Source organism: Medicago sativa, chromosome 1 (assembly GCF_051527215.1).
Source record: "Medicago sativa cultivar Bolivia chromosome 1, Bolivia_mono, whole genome shotgun sequence".
NCBI classification, from domain to species: domain Eukaryota; kingdom Viridiplantae; phylum Streptophyta; class Magnoliopsida; order Fabales; family Fabaceae; genus Medicago; species Medicago sativa.
In genome coordinates, this window is record NC_140749.1 from 71659711 (window position 1) to 71682715 (window position 23005).

Here is a 23005-nt window from a genome sequence, read left to right on the forward strand (position 1 = left end):
TTTGGGACGCCAAACATGACTTTGGGACGCAGATCCAAACATAGGCTTAGTCACACTACTGCGAGTTGCAACCTGAAAATCAATGACGTGTATTTGAATACTATATTCTGGAAACATTCTTCAGCTAAGACCCAGTTTAGATAAAATTCCCAATAAATATGTAAAGAAAAATAAATAAATTTAAAAAATCATACAGTGAGAATATGGATATGGACTGATGCCATCAAAGATTCACTTCTAACATTATGCGAGGCAGGTTTATTGTTTACATGAATGAATACAATTATGCACATGTCTCAAACTCACAATTTTCCACTACTATATACAAAAACCTGAGCTCTACCACTCAAACACTGAGAAACGACATAAAATCAATCAATATAGTTTACAGACTCAAGCATCAAAACAAATTCAAGTGAGCATCCATTTCCAAGCTTTTTTTTCAATTCAACCTAAAAATAAATAATCCATTCACTACGTTACAAATTCACAATCGGACTCTGAGAAGTTAGACTCCTTCCACGATCATTGCTTCAGGCTTTTCAACGCTGCGGCAAAAATCTAATAAGGATGAGAACAAGCATGATAAATTATCCATTGATGTTATTATCAAGCAGTATATTGTCAAAATTGCTGCTCTATTTCAAAAGTAAGCAGGGTGACTGATATCAGAACAGTCTAGTGGTGCCAATGTAGAACTTCAGAGAGCGAAACAAAACAGATCATGTGTTGCAACTTGCAATTATGCAAATAATTAAAGCCTCGTTCATGAGTAGTATGTCCTACCATATATGAATGAGTAGTATGTCCTACCATATATGAATAAACACCAATGATAATTCTAGGTTTTTAGTGAAGAATGGTCCCTAAAGCACCATATAAGTTTTGTCCTTCAACAATCTAATTTGGGATCAAAAACAAGTATCCACAATGTTGAGTGAACTCTAGATCTAATTGGTCATAACAAATCGAATATCTCAATATTGACTAGAGCAATATACTACTGATATAGTTCATAAATCTGTAATAATGTCAACATTAGGCATGCTTTATGTATTGTCCCTTTGAGAAAAGAAGGGGTAATAAAATTGCAGTTGGTGTGAAAATGAAAGATTCTTTGTTGTCTTACTTTTTCATTATTCCCACAGCGTTTTTTTAACCATATAACTACCAAATGAGACTGAAACTTCTAACACAGAAGACATACCTTGGATGGTGGGTGAGGATGCTGTCTCAAATCTGCTTCTGCACAAGACTGACCGTGCGTACCGCTTCCCTCATACTTGTCAGAACTGATCTTCGGTCTATATACCAGAACCCCCTGATCAAATTCCACATGAAGAAGCTGAAATTTAGACAAAAAGGATAACAACAATTGTATTGTAACAACAGCAATTGCATAACTGGGAGTGGGCTAATAGTGGAGGTTGGATTGTTTCGCATGAGTTACAAAAGGAACAGCAGAAATTACGTAGCATACGCAACAGCTGACCTTGGTAGAGGGTTGAAAATGTTGTCTCCTGTCAGTAGCGGGTTGAAAATGCTGCCTCCTGTCAGTAGCGAGTTGAAAATGCTGTCTACTGTCAGTAGCGGGTTGAAAATGCTGCCTCCTGTCAGTAGCAGGCTGAAAATGCTGTCTATTATCAGTGGCGGGTTGAAAATGCTGTCTCCTGTCAGTGGCGGGCTGAAAATGCTGTCTCCTGTCAGTGGCAGGCTGAAAATGCTGTCTCCTGTCAGTGGCGGGCTGAAAATGCTGCCTCCTGTCAGTAGCGGGTTGAAAATGCTGCCTCCTGTCAGTAGCGGGTTGAAAATGCTGTCTATTGTCAGTAGCAGATTGAAAATGCTGTCTCCTGTCAGTAGCGGGTTGAAAATGCTGTCTCCTGTCAGCACGAGGAAACTGATGGAGCGAGCTACTTCGCTCGTTCATTTTACTGCTGCTTTTCACTTCATGATCAGATGAGACGTCACCATCATCAAATTGACTGCTGACCTTAGTAGAGGGCTGAAAATGTTGTCTCCTGTCAGAACGAGGAGACTGATGGTGCGAGCTACTTTCCTCATTCATTTTACTACTGTTTTTCACTTCATGATCAGATGAGACGTCGCCATCATCAAATTTCTCATTTAATTCATCTGATGGTATATTTCCCTTTTCCATAGATCCGGGATGTGATCGTAAATTATAGGATCTAGCAGCTTGTATCTCCTCATGATTGGCATCTGTTTTGGCAGGTTTATTGTTTCGGTCAGCACTTTGGGAATTATGATCTTTCTTTGAGAACTGGGTAGCTGCGGCGCGTGCCCCTGCTATGGCCAGACTTAAACTTGACGATTTGTCCACTTCAGTTGCTTTCAAATTACGAGTAAGCGCAGAGACACGACCCGGCTTCAGAGAAAACGGATCTGATGGATCTGGAAGCGGAAATTTGACTGGCAATGGGCTATCAACAGGGGCCAACCCTCTAACTGCAGCTTCATAAATCTTTGAAGAAGTAGTAAAATCAGAATATTACTCTAAACAAAACCAGAAAGGAAAATGTAGATTTAAAACAATGATTACCTTTCTTTCCAAGTTATAAACACCTTGGTAACCTCGCATCTCAAATGGAATCAACAATTTCTAGAATAAGAGAGGAAAAAGTATTCATTCAGCATACACGGACACGCATATAGACATAGTTCTTAGTCTTACAATGATAGGAAATGCAATGTAAAAAGACACAAACCTGTGGCTGCTCACACAACCAACAATAATCAGTCAGCGCTTCCAGCCTTACCTGAAGGGAGGAAAATGGGGTTAATTTAGTTAAAAGACTCTGGATAACAGACCATCCAATTTTTAATGCCGTTAAACACGGACACAGTTGGAAAACGACTAAACGAGGAACAAAATTGCACCTGATATCAGGAGATCAAAAGTGCAATTAAGTTCATTAAAAAACAAAAGGTTGATAAATGGTATTGTCGGTCTCTCGGATATCACGATTGTGCAATTTTAGTTTACCCGTGTTTTAATTCACAAATTAAATCCAAAACTATTTATCTTATTATAATCAAGTCCTTTTGTCACTAGGCCGTCAAACTTTTAAGGAGGGTAGCCTACATGTAACAATTGGAACACGAGGACCAAATCCGCAGAGATCAAAAATGCATTTAAGCCTGTTTAAAAACAAAAGTTTGCTAAATGGTAATGATATCATACAGATTCAGGAACCATCTCCCAGCATGATAGCTCCTCACGATTCAAGCAGCCAACAACTTCAACACAACCTAAATTAAATCCAGAATTCAAGTTAGTGAATTGAAAGAAAGTAAAAAATTAAACAGAAGCTGAGTATGCAGTGCAGTGTAATGTAGTAATTTATACCTAAAAGCCTAGAAACAGGGTAGTGTTGAGGAAAATTGATATCAGTAATGCCATTGAGTGCATAAATTTCTTTGTAGAAGCATTCCATTGCTTTGATAGTTGACTCATCTGGTACTTTGCCAGCAGCATGAATCCAAAGACGACCTTAACAGATTAAATAATTTCAAAACTTAGGGAACAATGTTCATATTTCAAAAATTCAAAAAAAGAAGAAAAAGGAGAGGAAGAAGAAGAACCTGTGATGGGAGAAGGCCATGACCTGCCTTCGATGCGTTTGATGCCATAGACGAGAAGAGAAGCCCAAGGTTGGTGCATAGTTATACATGGATTCCGATAATTTCCAGAATTTGAAGAATTGTTGTATCTTCTCATCGTGTTTCTGAATTTCTGATTCTGAATTGTTCTTTGTGTATCAGAGCAACCAAACACGGCGCTATTACTTCCACTTCCTTGCTCACCACTCTAAACTAGGTATTATGTTATTATAAACTTAATTAACTTCCCTGAATCACGATAAAAATAATTGGATTTTTTTATTTATGTACTGTACGATTTTAGATTTTACCTAATTAAGGAATAATTTTTTTTATGAATTTCTGAGCCTTTCTCTCTAGTAGTTAGTTATAGGGTTTTTAACCTAGTGGGCCTTTGCTAATTGCTAAAAACAAAAAAACAGACGCCCTACATCTTAGGGCTTTGTTTGGATGAAAAAGAAATGTGGAAGAAAATAAAGTTTTATTTTAAGAAATAATGTTGAAGAATGAAAATTGATAGAATGTGGGTGGAAATTAAGATGGTTGTTTGGTATGAATAAAAATGAGAGGGGGAAAATCTATATTTTGTAAATGACATAACTACCCTTATATAAAAAATGAGATATGGTCAAGATAGGATAGAGACATGATATGATATGGAGCTGGATAGAGACATGATATGATATGGAGCTGGATAGAGACATGATATGATATGGATATGATAAACATTAATCATATCATGTGTTTGATGCACACATGATAAACATGATATTATATATTTTAAAAATAACATTTTAAAAACAACAAAATATCATGATGATAATAAATAAAAAATGAATCTATAATCTTATCAAGATAGTTTGTAACTCAGTTTATACTCAAGATAAAAATTACAAAGGCAAGTCAGAATAGGATAAGAAAATGGTTTATTTTATCCTACCTATTTAGCGGGTCAAACATTAGATTTAAGTATAATATGATAAATATATCATATTCTTCCTCCCTGTCCTTGGACCATCAAATGGCCCTGGATATAGATATTTATCTTGGTATATAACCTCTAAAAAAAAATATTGGTATATTACATATTTATATAATAATATTTTTACAGAAGAAGAACAAATAAAAAAAGACACTAGAGTACGTAATTCCATTCAATGTAAAACAAGTGATGATATATAGACCGAAAAAGAAGACATAAAAAATGACGTCGTAAAAATAAGTATCCAAAGGCATTAAAAAGATGGTGTTAATGAGTTACCATTAGAAACTAAAGGAACTCTTGAAAGACGACATTGTATCTCTGATGGATTGAAGTGACTTCCCTTATACAATTCAAACTTATTACATGATCGATGATCCCAATCAATATAGTCAAGTTATTGCAGATCCTCAAACATATCTCCTTGTTGTCCACAACAACTTGTTTATGTTAGAGACATTTGAAGCACTAAATTTCAAGCTCAAGACAAAACGACGATGGGAACCTCTGCTTGGGTTTTCAAAGAAATTTCATCAGAGGAAAGAGATCAACTTGATCAAAAAAAGAAAAAGGCCAAAATGAATGACAATTCGCAATACACGATTACAGGGGGGGCAGCGATCAAATCGTCTAGCAAATCATGGCAACATGCAAGCTTATGGTTGTAAGAAAATATCATACAAAGATACTTCCATGGGTTCACTGGAGGATCCTCATATAAACAGCCTCATGAGGATGGTTAGTGGTATAAAGGATTCCAACGAGGGGGTGAAGATATCATGGGTGAGGACAAAAAGAAGAAATATGAAAGTACGGTTTAACAGTTTATCTTTTTGTCAATTGTGAAGGTCAGCAAAAAAAGATATCAAGGATGCATGCACCCCTTAAAAGAATTCAAACATTGTCGAAAAAATTGGATAGCGGGTTGGTTTACAATTTCTGTTACAAGTCTATTAAAATTTTGGGCGTCAGTGAGCGAGAGTCTTTAAAGGTTGAGAGTCTTTAAAATTTTGGAGACTGGTTACTTCCTTATACGTTTTAAGGATTTGTCATATGTGTTGAGAGTCTTTGAGGGTCGTCCATGGATGATATTAGGGCATTACGTATGGTTTCAAATATGGCATCCATAGTTATTTCCAAATGAAGATGCTTTGGAAAAGGTTGCAGTATGGATTAGGGTACGTAGTTTTCCTATTGAATATTATGATAAATGTAACACCCCGTTTTCCCAACATAAAAATTTCATTTAAAATCAGAGTATTTTGATCACAACGGAATGTCACATACTTCATTTAAATCATAAAACGGATAATAATAATTATCCTTCAAATTCAACATCATGAAAATCTTAAAATTGTTGCAGCGGAAAATAGTTCAACATCTAAAAGTCTTGGCACGCAGGCCTTATTGGAAAATCTCATAAATTAGTTCATAAAAGAGACACGTAAGGAATAGAAGTAAAAGCAAGCCCCCATCCCGTTACGTATCAGAGCACCTAGACACCAACAAAGAGTCCACTCATGAACGCCTCTAATCTTTATTACCTGCACATTACCCACGGTCGAGGCAACATATACGCAGAAGGGGTGAGATTTCATAATCAATACATTAAGCATATAATCCAATAAAATGCATTTAACAACTTAAACATTAATAACATATCAACAATTAACAATTAGCACATTTTTCATTACATAACAAATACAATCATCAAATACCATTACTAATTTTCATCACAAATCATCCTTGACCATGCAACTCTATCAACTCAACAACAACTTAACAACACGACTCATCTTTGACCATGCAACTCTATCAACTCGACAACAACCTGACAACTTAAACATCATGAACTTCTTGATATGCAAATGCATGTGGTACCAATCAGCAACAAAATGAGCATAATAGGCTCTTCAACGTGTGAGCACAAAGGCTGCCGGGCCTAAAGCCCCCAACTTTAATGAGCACAAAGGCTGCCGGGCCTAAAGCCCCCAACTTTAATGAGCACAAAGGCTGCCGGGCCTAAAGCCCCCAACTTTAATGAGCACAAAGGCCAAGCCCCCAACTTTAATGAGCACAAAGGCTGCCGGGCCTAAAGCCCCCAACTTTAATGAGTATGCAATGAACTCGACTTCCAACAACTTAGACAACGACGTGTACAACTCATACGACTCATAATCATGGACAACTTCTTAAATTCCAACAACATAGACCGACTCATGCAACCTCAAGACACTACAGTCGACAACAGAAAACAGCAGCAACATACAACAATTAACAACACTGGAATGTGTTAACATTCACATAAAGAATTAATTACATCAATATAAATAGCACAAAACATCATTATAGCATTCATGTAGTAACACTTCTAATTTCAGTCACCATAACAGACTTCTGGAGCTTATGAAAGCATCCTAAACAGCTCTCTAACTTACTTCTAAGGTCATCTCAAGACTACACATGCGAAAGGATCGCATCGGGACAATTTTGGGCAACTAACAGCCTAACTCGCAGTGGCGAGTAACTTCACTCGCAATGGCGAGCAAAGTGTGCATTCTGGGTTCCTACGTATTTACTCGCAGTGGCGAGTTATTCTGCTCGCAGTTGCGAGCTCACAGGTCACTCGCAGTTGCGAGTTGTGCTGCTCGCAGTTGCGAGTTCTGGGTTCTAGCTCGCAGATGCGAGTGTTCTTGCTCGCAGGTGCGAGCGATGAATGTCAGTACGGCCAGAAACCTAAAAATTCCAACTTTTCACTTAATCTCCTAATTTTATCCTCAATTCAACATCTAATTATCATCTTATGGTGTATCTAAGTTCTGTACACTAATTTAACATCAACCTAACATCTTTTCATGAATCAATCATCAAATTCGGTCTTAAACCTAATTCCCAATTCTCACCAAAACTTAATCTAATCATGCTAAATTTATCCTATAGAATCATACTCTTAATAATATTGAGAATTAGTCTCACCCTTACCTTGTAATTGCAGAATCGATAGCCTCTCCCTCTGGTTCTCCTCTTCTGACTCTTTCTCTCTTTTCTCCAAAAGCGTTTCACGTAAAAACGTTTCCCCCTTATGTCTGTATTATTTATTTACTCTTATTACTCATCTCACCTATAAACTTACTCTTTCCACCTCACAGCCCAACTTCTAATATTTTTATTTTATTTCTAATATCTTATTTTATTTAATAATAAAATAAGTCACACCAACATAACAACTTCACAACATCAAATACTCCACATAATTCATTCATAAATCATATAACTTACTCAAATCATAAATCACATAAATTACACAAATTATAAATCATATAAGCATATATTTATAAATATATTCTAAACTTCATTGAATTAATTAAATAGTTAAGACGGGCGTTACAACTCTCCCCAACTTATAGAATTTTCGTCCTCGAAAATTTACCTCAAGAAAACAACTCTGGATAAGACTCCATCATCTTACTCTCTAGCTCCCATGTCAGGCTTTCACTAGTCGTTCCACTCCAAACGACTCTCACTAGAGGAATCTCCTTGCCTCTCAACGTCTTCATCTTGCGATCATCAATCCTCAAGGGTAAGGTCTCTACCGTAAGGTTGTCTCTAACTTGCACATCATCACTCTGAATCACATGGGACGGGTCTGGAACATACTTCCTCAATTGCGACACATGGAATACATCATGCAAATTTGATAAATGCGGTGGTAAGCCAACTCTGTAAGCCACCGTGCCAATTCTCTCTGATATCTGATAAGGACCAATAAACTTTGGAGTCAACTTCTTTGACTTCAATGCACGGCCAACCCCGGTCGTTGGAGTAACCCTCAAGAACACATGGTCTCCCTCTTGAAACTCAAGGTCTTTCTTACGCTTATCATGGTAACTCTTCTGTCGACTCTGCGACGCTTTCATCTTCTCTTGAATCATTTTCACCTTCTCGGTAGTCTGTTGAACAATTTCTGGTCCTAGAACCACACTTTCACCTGTCTCAAACCAACACAACGGAGTCCTACACCTCCGACCATACAAAGCCTCGAAAGGTGCCATCCCAATACTGGAATGATAGCTATTGTTATAAGTGAACTCTATCAACGGAAGATGACTATCCCAAGTTCCACCTTGCTCAAGCACGCATACTCTCAACAAATCCTCAAGTGACTGAATCGTTCTTTCCGACTGACCATCTGTCTGAGGATGATAAGCCGAACTCAATCTCAACTTAGAACCTAAAGCCTCTTGTAAACTCTTCCAAAATCTAGAAGTAAATCGTGGATCTCTATCTGACACGATGCTTGAAGGAACACCATGCAATTTCACTATGTCTCGAATATAAATCTCTGCCAACTGAGCCACAGGAAAACTAATATTAATCGGAAGGAAATGTGCCGACTTCGTCAATCTGTCAACAATCACCCAAATAGCGTCATTTCCCTTAGGAGTATTCGGCAAACTTGTCACAAAATCCATGGATATACTATCCCATTTCCATTCTGGTACATCTAACGGTGTCATCAACCCAGCAGGTTTCTGATGCTCTACCTTCGACTTCTGACAAATCAAACAAGAGTACACAAATTGTGCCACATCACGTTTCAATCCTGACCACCAAAACAGCTTCTTTAAATCATGATACATCTTTGTAGCTCCCGGATGAATGCTCAAGCTACTCCTATGACTCTCTTCCAGAATCATCCTTTTTATCTCATCATTGTCTGGAATACAAATCCTACCTCGGAACCTCAACACACCTTGATCATCGACTTTAAAGTCACCATCTTCAGTTTGATTACTAGCAACCAACAAGTCCACAAACTTAACATCAACCTTCTGTGCATCTCTAATACTTTTTAAGAAATCGTTATCAATTTTCAGCATTCCTAACTTAACGCTCCGAGACGACATTTCACAAACTAAGCTCATATCTCTAAATTGTTCAAGTAATTCAAATTCCTTCACCATCATAGCAGACATATGTAAACTCTTCCTACTTAAGGCATCCGCAACAACGTTAGCTTTACCCGGATGGTAATTCAAGCTAAAGTCATAATCTTTCAACAATTCGAGCCACCGCCGCTGTCGCATATTCAATTCTTTCTGATCAAACAAATACTTCAAGCTCTTGTGATCACTAAACACCTCAAATCTCGAACCATACAAGTAATGTCTCCAAATCTTAAGGACAAATACGACTGCAGCTAACTCAAGGTCATGAGTAGGATAGTTTCGTTCATGAGTTCTCAACTGTCTTGATGCATAAGCAACAACTTTACCATCTTGCATAAGTACACCGCCTAAGCCCAATTTGGACGCATCACAATACACTGCAAAAGGTTCATCAGGTTTTGGCAAAATCAAAACTGGAGCCGTCGTCAAACGCTTCTTCAATTCATTAAAACTGTTCTCACAATGAACATCCCACACAAAGGCTTTACCTTTACACGTCAACTGTGTTAACGGAAGTGCCAACTTAGAAAATCCTTCTATAAATCTTCGATAGTATCCTGCCAAACCCAAAAAGCTTCTAATCTCTGTAACTGACCTAGGAGTCTCCCATTGTGATACTGCTTCAACTTTAGATGGATCAACTGCAATACCACTACTAGAAATAACATGGCCCAGAAAACTTACCTCGTTCAACCAGAATTCACACTTAGACAATTTAGCATACAACTTCTTCTCTTTCAGCACTTGCAAAACGATTTTCAAATGTTCCGCATGTTCTTCTTCTGTCTTAGAGTAAATCAAAATATCATCGATGAACACAACCACAAAGCGATCCAAAAATGCATGGAAAATGCGATTCATATACTCCATAAACACGCCAGGCGCGTTACTCACACCAAAAGGCATCACCTTATATTCATAATGACCATATCGCGTCCTAAAGGCCGTCTTCTGCATATCTTCATCTTTTACTTTAATCTGATGATAACCCGACCTTAAATCAATCTTGCTGAACACACGTGCACCCACCAGCTGGTCCATCAAATCATCAATTCTAGGAAGTGGATATCTATTCTTTATAGTTACTTTATTCAGTTGTCGATAATCAATGCACAACCTCATACTTCCATCTTTCTTCTTAACCAACAATATCGGCGCTCCCCAAGGTGAAACACTCGGTCTAATGAACTTCTTATCTAGCAAATCCTCCAACTGTTTCTTCAACTCAGCCAACTCAGAAGCTGACATACGGTAAGGTGTCATAGACACAGGCTTCGTTCCCGGAACAAGGTCAATAGAAAATTCAACTTCTCTTTCCGGTGGTACATCAGGGATTTCATCAGGGAAAACTTCAGGAAAATCACACACCACCTGCAACTTATCAATCACTGCTTGATTCTCCAAAGATAAGGATGCCATTAAGGAAAACATCAAGATCCCATCGCGTTCTAATTGCTTCAGCTGCTTAGTAGACAAAAATTCTGCTCCACTTTCCTCTTCAGCAGAAGAGAAACGCACCGTCTTACTAAAACAGTTAATGAGAACATGGTTGTACTCTAACCAGTTCATACCAAGAATTACATCCATTCCACTCAGAGGCAGACAAACTAAATCAATCTCAAAATCACGATCAAACATAGACAAAGGACATCGTAAACAAACAAGAGAAGTAGTCACCGAACCCTTAGCTGGAGTTTCGACGACCATTTCTCCACTCATATCAGACACAGCAAGACCCAACTTAAAAGCACAATCAAAAGCAACAAAACAATGTGTAGCACCAGTATCAATAATAGCAACTAAAGGAGTATTGTTAATATAACAAGTACCTCTGATCAAACGATCCTCATTTTCAGTCTGAGTACCAGTCAAAGCAAACACTTTCCCTCTAGTCTGAGTCTTCTTCGGATTCGTACACTGAGACCCAATATGACCCTCTTCTTTGCAGTTAAAACACACAATGTCCGCATGCTTACACTCTGCAAGTGTATGTCCTTTACTGCCACAACGAAAGCACCGTTTAATATCCTTAGTACAAGCAGTACTCTTATGGCCTTTCTCGCCACAAGTGTAACAAACAACCTCAGCACCAGCATCCTTCTTATTAGACCTCCTCTCATCATTAGCTCTTCCTTTTCCTTTGTCAGCAGGAGCACTGTAAGGCTTTGGGCGACTTTGTTGGCCCTTACCCCTCTTCTCACTCATAATCTTATAATGAGCTTTGCTGTCATCTTCATAGATTCTGCATCTGCTCACCAAAGTAGAAAAGTCACGGATCTGTTGGTAACCAATGGCTCGCTTAATATCAGCACGCAAACCATTCTCAAACTTGATACACTTGGAGAACTCAGCATTGTCCCCCGTGTAGTGTGGATAGAACTGAGCCAGCTCCACAAACTTTGCTGCATACTCCGTCACCGACATGTTTCCTTGCTTTAGCTCAAGGAACTCGATCTCTTTTCTCCCGCGAACATCCTCAGGAAAATATCTGTTTAGGAATTCTCTCTTAAACACAACCCAAGTAATAACTGCATCATCCTGCTCTAGGGTAGGTTGGAGGCTCACCCACCAGTCATCAGCTTCCTCAGCCAGCATATGCGTTCCAAAACGCACCTTCTGATCATCGGTACATTGCATAACTCTGAAAATTCTCTCAACCTCCTTGAGCCACGTCTGTGCTCCATCAGGGTCGTACCTTCCTTTGAAGGTAGGAGGATGATTTCTCAGAAAGGTCTCCAACATTCTCACATCAGCATTCGCACCAGCACCAGCATTTGGATGTTGTCTCACAGCTTGGGCTACAGCTTCCAAAGCAGCAGCAATCGCAGCATCATTTCTTCCAGCCATTCTAGTCCTCTTATAGCAAATAAGATTCGCAGCCTCCAGGTCTCTTCTCTGCACAACACACAACATTTAGAATAACATAATAATGGTATTCCAATTGCTAAAATGACACAACTTGACTCACTACTTGGCCGGACGGACCGACCTGCTCTGATACCAATTGTAACACCCCGTTTTCCCAACATAAAAATTTCATTTAAAATCAGAGTATTTTGATCACAACGGAATGTCACATACTTCATTTAAATCATAAAACGGATAATAATAATAATTATCCTTCAAATTCAACATCATGAAAATCTTAAAATTGTTGCAGCGGAAAATAGTTCAACATCTAAAAGTCTTGGCACGCAGGCCTTATTGGAAAATCTCATAAATTAGTTCATAAAAGAGACACGTAAGGAATAGAAGTAAAAGCAAGCCCCCATCCCGTTACGTATCAGAGCACCTAGACACCAACAAAGAGTCCACTCATGAACGCCTCTAATCTTTATTACCTGCACATTACCCACGGTCGAGGCAACATATACGCAGAAGGGGTGAGATTTCATAATCAATACATTAAGCATATAATCCAATAAAATGCATTTAACAACTTAAACATTAATAACATATCAACAATTAACAATTAGCACATTTTTCATTACATAACAAATACAATCATCAAATACCATTACTAATTTTCATCACAAATCATCCTTGACCATGCAACTCTATCAACTCAACAACAACTTAACAACACGACTCATCTTTGACCATGCAACTCTATCAACTCGACAACAACCTGACAACTTAAACATCATGAACTTCTTGATATGCAAATGCATGTGGTACCAATCAGCAACAAAATGAGCATAATAGGCTCTTCAACGTGTGAGCACAAAGGCTGCCGGGCCTAAAGCCCCCAACTTTAATGAGCACAAAGGCTGCCGGGCCTAAAGCCCCCAACTTTAATGAGCACAAAGGCTGCCGGGCCTAAAGCCCCCAACTTTAATGAGCACAAAGGCTGCCGGGCCTAAAGCCCCCAACTTTAATGAGCACAAAGGCTGCCGGGCCTAAAGCCCCCAACTTTAATGAGTATGCAATGAACTCGACTTCCAACAACTTAGACAACGACGTGTACAACTCATACGACTCATAATCATGGACAACTTCTTAAATTCCAACAACATAGACCGACTCATGCAACCTCAAGACACTACAGTCGACAACAGAAAACAGCAACAACATACAACAATTAACAACACTGGAATGTGTTAACATTCACATAAAGAATTAATTACATCAATATAAATAGCACAAAACATCATTATAGCATTCATGTAGTAACACTTCTAATTTCAGTCACCATAACAGACTTCTGGAGCTTATGAAAGCATCCTAAACAGCTCTCTAACTTACTTCTAAGGTCATCTCAAGACTACACGTGCGAAAGGATCGCATCGGGACAATTTTGGGCAACTAACAGCCTAACTCGCAGTGGCGAGTAACTTCACTCGCAATGGCGAGCAAAGTGTGCATTCTGGGTTCCTACGTATTTACTCGCAGTGGCGAGTTATTCTGCTCGCAGTTGCGAGCTCACAGGTCACTCGCAGTTGCGAGTTGTGCTGCTCGCAGTTGCGAGTTCTGGGTTCTAGCTCGCAGATGCGAGTGTTCTTGCTCGCAGGTGCGAGCGATGAATGTCAGTACGGCCAGAAACCTAAAAATTCCAACTTTTCACTTAATCTCCTAATTTTATCCTCAATTCAACATCTAATTATCATCTTATGGTGTATCTAAGTTCTGTACACTAATTTAACATCAACCTAACATCTTTTCATGAATCAATCATCAAATTCGGTCTTAAACCTTGGACCATCATAATATTCCTAAAGGCTAAAGATCCCCTCATAAAGTCCTCGGCGCCCTCCGTAAGGGCCTAAGCGCCCTCCAGAAGGAAAATCCCTTCGTCAAGACCTGGGCGCCCTCCGTAAGGGCCTAGGCGCCCTCCAGAGGGTCCACCAGGCCCAGGCGCGCCTTCTAAAAGGGCGCCGCCTAACTTAGTCTCTAGAACCCTCCTAAATCATCAAAAGTACTCTAATACCCCTGTTACTTGGGAACCAAGCAACCAAAGCCCAAGCCCATAAGCAGGCTATAAATAACACCCTTGAGAGCATTCTCAAGGCATCTGATCATCAGTCTGAAACCCTAATACACGATTCTTAGCCCTAGAATCCTTACCGTACTTTTCTGCAAGTACAGTTGGCGCCGTCTGTGGGAAAAGGTAAAACTAGCCTTGACCACGTCTCTAAATCGCAAATCGTGATTTGGAAAACCGAAAACCAGACCTCCGAATCGTAAGACCACCTTACGACTTGGAAACCCCTTTTCCTTTACAAACCTAAATCGCGCCTCACGTACGATTTAGAGAAAAACCTTTCATCATGGCGACAGCCGAAGAGTTAGAATCCATGCGAACTCAACTCGCACAATTACAAGATCGCAACGACGCCTTACAGGCTTCAATGGAGAACATACAACAGAAACAACTGGAGGAAAAAGAGGAATCACACCACGGCGAGATGGACGATCCAGAGCCGCAGCCTCTGTCCGCCGAGATCTGGGGAGCGCCGGTTCCAGAGAACTTCAAACCACCCCATCTCTCCGTCTTCGATGGGAAAAGCGACCCTATGGAGCACGTCACAGCTTTCAACACTCGCATGTCCGTAGTCGGAGCCCCTGACTCCCTCAAGTGCAAACTACTGGCGGGGACTTTTTCTGAGGCCGCCTTACGATGGTACATGAACCTCCCTCGTTTCTCTGTCATCAGCTACCCAGACATGACAAGGAAACTCATCCAACAATTCTCCGCCAGTCGCCATCGCAAAGTACCCGCAACCAGCCTTTTCAATGTTCGCCAAGGACACAATGAGTCTCTGCGAGACTATCTAGCGAGATTCAACGATACGACCATAAAAGTCATCAATCCCAACCAAGAGGTATTTGTAGGCGCCTTCCAGAACGGTTTGAAGGCAGGACAGTTCAACGAATCACTCGCTCAAAAGCCCGCCGATTCCATGGAGGAAATAATCGCAAGGGCAGATTGTTACATAAAGGGCGAGGAGAGCAAAGCTGAGAAGAGGGCGAGAGACGCCAAGGAGCGAACGTCCAATTCAGAGCGGCGACCTTATCAACCATCATCTGGTAGGGATCGTATTCCTTACCGAAGACCAAATTACAGGCCCTACCCGCGTCCGGAGGAATTCACCCCTCTCAACACGAAACCGGAGCGCATTTTGAAGGAAGTCTATGAAGCCAAATTAATCCCAGACCCGCCTCCGCCACGATACGAGGTCATGGGAAAGGACAAAAACAAATGGTGCAAGTACCACCGAATACGGGGACATGACACTGACTCATGCATACACCTACGACAAGAAATAGAGAAGTTGATACAGAATGGAAAATTAAGAGGGTACGCTCAGGACAGGAAGGGCGAGAGCGAACACAAGATGGAAAGGAAAAAAGATGAAGGGAACGAAGCGAAGAGACACACGCTCAACACCATTTCGGGCGGTTTCTTCGGTGGCGGAGAGTCCAGTTCATCACGAAAGAAATACGTCAGGCAGGTGATGTTGTGTCAAGAATACGAAACCGAAAACTCTGGGCGTGAACCTGACATCTCTTTCACTGCCAGAGATTTCCAAGACGTCATACCGCACGACGACGACCCCATGGTCGTTACTTTACAAATATTCAAGTGGGATGTGAAGAGAGTATTGATTGACCCAGGAAGCTCGGCAGACATCCTATACTACGATACATTCGATCGAATGGGTTTGGACCCGGAACTGCTACAACCTTTCAAGGGAACCCTGGCAGGTTTTACAGGCGAACAGGTACACGTAAGAGGTTACATCACACTCAAAACAACGTTCGGGAGCGGCTCTCATTCAAAAACCATCCGAGTAAGGTACCTCGTCGTGAACTCGCCAAGCTCTTACAACATTATCATTGGTCGCCCAGCCTTCAACCTTTTGGGAGGTTTCCTATCTACAAAGTTCTTGGTCATAAAGTATCCCCTGGATAACGGAAAGATCGGGACCATTCGAGGCGACCAGAAAACCGCCAGAGAATGCTACCACAACAGCCTGAGATTACAAAAGGCAAGGAAGAAGTCTAGTAATGAAGAAACTCACGAGGTCAACATGATAGACCTCGATCCTAGAGAAGACTTCCAACAAGAGCGCCTCGAGCCCATCGAAGACTTGAAGGAAGTATCCATTGGTCCAGAAGCACATCAGACAACTAAGATCGGCACGTCCCTGAACCAGAAGGAAGAGATCGCCCTCGTCGATTTACTACGGAGAAACCTGGATCTCTTTGCCTGGCACCCATCTGAAATGCCAGGAATGGACCCCGACATCGCCTGTCACCATCTATCAGTCAAGCCTGGAGTGAAACCGGTAGTGCAACGGAAAAGGAAGATGGGCGAGGAAAGAAGAAAAGCCGTGGACGACGAAGTGCGAAAATTAGTAGACGCCCGCTTCATCAGCGAAATAAAGTATCCAACATGGCTGGCCAATACCGTCCTGGTAAAGAAGGCGAACGGGAAGTGGAGAATGTGCGTGGATTATACGGATCTGAACTCAGCATGCCCAAAAGATCCTTACCCACTCCCAAACATTGACCATCTGATTGACAGTGCCTCAGGCTACAACACCTTGAGCTTCATGGACGCCTACTCTGGTTACAACCAGATACGAATGGACCCTTTAGACGCCCCCAAAACGGCCTTCATGACTAACACCAAGAACTACCACTATGAAGTCATGTCTTTCGGCCTAAAAAACGCTGGAGCCACTTTCCAAAGGTCTATGGACACCGCTTTCGCACGCCAGATTGGACGTAACCTGGAAGTATACATCGACGATCTGGTAGCAAAAACAAAAGAAGGAGGGAGCCACACAGAAGATTTGGAAGAAATCTTAGGGCAGGTAAGGAAGTATCGGATACGGTTAAACCCATCAAAGTGTTCTTTCGGAGTGCAGGCGGGGAAATTCCTAGGTTTTCTCTTAACTAGGCGAGGTATCGAAGCAAATCCAGATAAGTGTCAGGCGATCATCAACATGAGAAGCCCGTCCAACATAAAGGAAGTCCAACAGTTGACAGGAAGGCTGGCTGCCCTGTCCCGCTTCTTATCCTGCGCCGGCGACAAAGCTTTCTCCTTCTTCGCTTCAATTAGAAGGAAGGAAAAATTTGAATGGACACCAGAGTGCGAGGATGCCTTTCAACAAGTAAAAAAGTTTTTATCTAGCCCGCCAATCCTTCAGAGACCAAACCCAAACTCCATCCTCTATCTATACTTGGCGATCTCCGCAAATGCTATGAGTACGGTGTTGGTCGAAGATTCAGAAGAAGGAGAAAGGCCGATCTACTTCGTCAGCAGAGTGTTCAAAGGCGCCGAACTGCGCTACCAGAAGTTAGAGCGCCTGGCTCTGGCCGTAGTCGTCACAGCAAGGAAACTGCGTCCGTATTTCCAAAGTCACAGGATAGTGGTAAAAACAGACTATCCCATCAGACAAGTGCTCGGGAAACCGGACCTGGCAGGAAGGATGGTCGCCTGGTCCGTAGAACTGTCAGAATACGACATCCAGTTCGTACCAAGAGGAAGCATAAAGTCCCAAGTCCTAGCAGATTTCGTGGTAGAGCTCACCTCCCCGTCCCCAGAGGAGGCACCATTTGTATGGCTTTTATCTGTTGACGGTTCCTCCAACTTGAAAGGAAGTGGCGCGGGCGTTATCCTGGAAGGTCCCGACGATATTATCATAGAACAATCCCTCAGGTTTGAATTCAAAGCAAGCAACAATCAGGCAGAATACGAAGCTCTAATCGCCGGCATGACATTGGCGCAGGAAATGGGGGCTGAAAACTTACGAGCAAAAAGTGATTCTCAGCTCATAACAAGCCAAATTACGGGCGAGTACCAGGCGAAGGACCCTCAACTCGCCAAATATCTGGGAAAGGTGCGAGCCCTAGCCAAAAGATTCGTTTTCTTTGAAGCTATCTACGTGCCCCGAGAGCAGAACTCCAGAGCAGATATACTGGCAAAGCTCGCCAGCACCAAACGTCCGGGCAACAACAGAATCGTCATCCAAGAGGTAATCTCAGCGCCCAATACCAACGTTGAAACAGTTCACCACATCGTCGAAGAAGGTGTTGGCTGGATGGAGCCACTACTCAAGTATCTAACCGGCTCTTTTACACCCAAGAACAAAGACGAAGAGCAGATGGTTAGAAAGAGGGCTTCAAAGTTCACTATCATCTCAGGCAAACTCTACAAGCGTGGTCGAACGAGCCCCCTATTGCGTTGTCTAGCGGAGAGCGAGACCCACCTGGTGCTTCTTGAAGTTCATGAAGGCGTGTGCGGCAGTCACATAGGAGGGCGAGCTCTAGCTGCAAAGCTCCTCCGCGCAGGATATTACTGGCCCACTATGCTCCAAGACAGCTCAGACTTCGTAAAAAAGTGTGACAAGTGCCAAAGATTCTCTGATAAAAAGCACGCCCCAGCAGTAGAACTTACTTCAGTATACTCCCCCTGGCCTTTCCATAAATGGGCGGTTGACATCGTAGGACCTTTTCCTCTCGCCCCAGGACAACTGAAGTTCCTCATAGTAGGCGTCGATTACTTTACTAAGTGGATTGAAGCAGAAGCCGTCGCCAAAATAACAGCTGAGAGAGTCAAAAAATTTTACTGGAAGAAGATCATCTGCCGTTTCGGTCTACCCAAATTTATAGTGTCTGATAATGGGACCCAATTCGCGAGCTCATCCGTGGTAGAATTCTGTAAACATCTAGGGATACAGACAAAGTTCGTCTCAGTGATACACCCGCAAGCTAATGGACAGGCCGAATCAGCCAACAAGGTCATCCTCAACGGCATCAAGAAGAAGCTGGAGGCCGCCAAGAGTCTCTGGGCAGAACAACTCCACGAGGTAAGGACATGGTCAATTCAATTTCTATTTTCAATTCAATTTCTCCACACTTCCAATACGATGTGTCACATGTATGAACGTCGCCCTGGTCAAAATAAGCATAGGTACTATGGTCTTACCACACCACGCCACACTCTTCGACAATGGAGACGCCATTTACGATGGTTTACGGCACAGACGCCATGCTCCCCGTAGAAATTGATACCCCCACTTGGCGGAGAGATACCTTTTCTGAAGAAGGTATCAAGTCTTATATTTATGCATCTAACTTGATCGTTTCGCAGGCAGACAGATTTCTTTTTTACAGTTTCACTCCTTACAACTCCACCGTATGAATTCATGAGTTATTTCTTTGAAAAGCTAATGAGACAGGTCTCGCCGTTAGCATGGACGTGATCGACGAAGTGAGAGAGCAAGCTCACATAAGAGAATTCGCCGCCAAACAACGAGCAGCCCGCCGCTACAACTCAAAAGTGGCGCACAGAGAAATGAAAGAAGGCGATCTCGTGTTAAAGCAGGTGGTCGCCCCTACAAGAATAGGAAAATTGTTCCCCAATTGGGAAGGCCCGTATCGAGTTCGAGAAAAATGTTCCCATGGAGCTTACAAGTTGGAAGAACTAAGCGGAGAAGCTATCCCCCGCACTTGGAATATAGCTAATCTACGCCACTATTACAGTTGATTTTTCGCTTTTCCTTTCTTTTTTCGTAGTTTGTCATTTTTGAATAAGGCTGGCTTAAAGACCACCATTATGACTTATGATTCCTTTGAATAAATTGAATAAACAGAGGGTTAGGGTAGCACTCTTTTCCCCTGCAAGGGCAGGGGTTTTTAACGAGGCGCCCTCTCCTTTTTTCAAAGTCACTCGCCCCTACTATTGCATGAAATATTATTGTCAAAAATTTATATGCAGGCGCCAGTTCCGTCAACCCTGGAAGGGCTCTGACGTAGATAACTAACTTCAACCATGTAAGGGCTCTGATGCTCGCCCAAAACGCCAACCCTGTAAGGGCTCTGGCGGGGTTCGACTGAAAGTTCCGTCAACCCTGGAAGGGCTCTGACGTAGATAATTAACTTCAACCCTGTAAGGGCTCTGATGCTCGCCCAAAACGCCAACCCTGTAAGGGCTCTGGCGGGGTTCGACTGAAAGTTCCGTCAACCCTGGAAGGGCTCTGACGTAGATAATTAACTTCAACCCTGTAAGGGCTCTGATGCTCGCCCAAAACGCCAACCCTGTAAGGGCTCTGGCGGGGTTCGACTGAAAGTTCCGTCAACCCTGGAAGGGCTCTGACGTAGATAACTAACTTCAACCCTGTAAGGGCTCTGATGCTCGCCCAAAACGCCAACCCTGTAAGGGCTCTGGCGGGGTTCGACTGAAAGTTCCGTCAACCCTGGAAGGGCTCTGACGTAGATAACTAACTTCAACCCTGTAAGGGCTCTGATGCTCGCCCGAAACGCCAACCCTGTAAGGGCTCTGGCAGGTTCGACTGAAAGTTCCGTCAACCCTGGAAGGGCTCCGACGCAGATAATTAACTTCAATACTGGAAAAACATCGATAGTCGCCCAAAATAAGGGCTCGCATAATTATGATCAATGTAACGATTAACCTTAGAAAGGTCCTGAGTAAATTTGACAATCACGAAACCTCAAAAAAAAGCTAGGGCGCATGCACGCAACATAAAGACAATAAAGTAAAAACAAACGGCAGGCTCATACAAGTGCGATAATGTGATCAAAATACATCATAAATTAAAGACCAAAGAGATTCGTACAAAATCCAAAAGAAAGCCAAACATTAAAATTGTTCACAAGGGCGCTGTAGTAAGCCGCCATAATTCAAAAGTTGCAGAAAAGGAAAAAACACAAACACGATCAGGAATAACAGTAATCACTCATCGTCAACAAACTCGCCATCAATGATCACCTTAAACGGATCAAGCTCTTCCAGTTTGGCCTCGGGATTGAAGAAAAGCGCCTGCTCCTTAGCACGCCTAAAGCCATCATTAAAATAGATCGCAAGAGCTCGCCTCCCCTCATCCACGGCCGCCTCCGACTTCTCTAAGGCGGATTTAGTCTCATCCCTCGCCGCCTCTGCGGCCTCTTTGGCTTTCTTCATCTCTTCCAGAGCGTCCTCGGCGGCCTTCTTGTCCCTCAACGCCTCCTTCAGACGGCCGTCTAGCCCAGTGGATTTGTGCTTCCACTTCTCGACGTCCTCAGCAGCGTCTTTATATTTTTTCTCCACTAGATCTTGCTTAACCTCCAGACAATGGGTCAGCAACATAGTCCTCAGAGCGGCAGTACCAATATCAGCAACCAAGTCACTACACTTGGCCTTCACCCCAGCTTCGACATCAACCTTCGCAAAAGGCACTTGTTCTCTCATGTACCTGCAAGGCACCAGAACATTAACAGCGTAATGAGTCAACTCTCAGAAAAATGAAGAAAATCGACTAGAAGACAACCAAAAGGAAAAAGCATACCGACGAATGTCGAACTCAGAGTGCCAGAAGGACTCCATAACCTCGTCGTTCAGCGACGTCCCACCAACTTCTTTCCCAGACGGAGGGCGACCTCCAACACCCTTAGCACCACGGGACGTCCTCGCCTTCTTCGATGAAGGGGATTCAACAGCAACAACATTCTGAGCCACACCAGTGCTCTCCAGGTCGTCCACCTCTATAACCCCGGCCTCGCCCTTTCCGGAAGACTCTTTGCGTTTGAGCTTCCTTAAGGAGACGCCCGCCGGGCTGCTGGACACATAGCCGTCCGGGTTCTTGTTCTTCTCGACCTCGGCAAGATACTTCCTCATCTCTGCTCCAGTAAGGGGCAACATCTCCTCTGAAAATAAAACCAAATTCATCCAGTCAGTAAAACACATATGGTAATCGCCAAGCAAAACTCAACATAAATAATCAAGAGAACACTCACGTAAATAAGCATTCAGACGAACCAAGTCGCCCTCCCTATTTAGCAGCTCGTGAATATTGGTTAAAGGGGCTTCCTCCAAGAAATCCACAAGTGCACGCTCATAGGGCGACATGGCGTCACGAGCATAACCTTTCACAGCCAAAGGAGCGCTAGTCCACCTAAGAGGAAATTTGGGTACTCCATTCACCAGCACGGAAGACGTAGAACATTCCGGTGCACCCTGTACCCTAACAAATGTGTCTCGCCATTCCTTCTTAAAATTACAGGCATAAGTAGGAAAAAGCCTTTTTCCAGAATGGGCCGAAATAGAGATCCACGTGCCCTTGTTAACGTCTTTGGTCCCATAGAAGTGGAAGAACACCCCAACCGAGGGCTCGAGACCCAGGGCTTTGCACAGCACCTCGAAGGCGCGAATAAACGCCCAACTGTTAGGGCGTATTTGAGTAGGCGCCATATTGAGGAGCCTCAACACATCCATCTCGAAGGGCGTGAAAGGGATTTTCACGCCAAACTCCTCCAAAACCGCAGTATAGACGAAGTAGGATTCGTCGCCCTCGCCCATCATCTCTTGGTCACAAGCACGCTCATCAGGGTCACAAGACAATAAAACTACGTCCTCCTCCCGCCCAGTTGCAGAGATATCAAACTTGCTCCTAAAGTAGTCAAGAGCAGAAACGTCGACGTACAACGACTCTTCCAGCCGCACTTC

General features: G+C 42.4%; 2 protein-coding genes across 2 annotated transcripts; both read right to left on the reverse strand.

Moving 5' to 3' along the window:
- Window positions 1-316: 316 nt before the first annotated feature.
- Window positions 317-3848, reverse strand: LOC146957043 (RNA-binding ASCH domain protein). The gene is given in 9 exon segments (XM_085733542.1): window positions 317-533; window positions 535-561; window positions 1208-1321; window positions 1493-2482; window positions 2561-2620; window positions 2727-2777; window positions 3203-3270; window positions 3368-3511; window positions 3604-3848. Coding segments are annotated over 9 exon segments (1644 nt in total). The 5' UTR covers window positions 3740-3848; the 3' UTR covers window positions 317-479.
- Window positions 3849-21097: 17249 nt separating this feature from the next.
- LOC146957044 (uncharacterized) lies at window positions 21098-22246 on the reverse strand. Its single transcript, XM_085723200.1, has 2 exons — window positions 21849-22246; window positions 21098-21755 (listed from the first exon to the last, which is right to left on the reverse strand). The coding sequence occupies exons 1-2, from the start codon at window positions 22244-22246 to the stop codon at window positions 21257-21259; spliced, it is 897 nt and encodes a 298-aa protein (XP_085579326.1). The 3' UTR covers window positions 21098-21256.
- Between the last annotated feature and the right edge of the window lie 759 nt (window positions 22247-23005).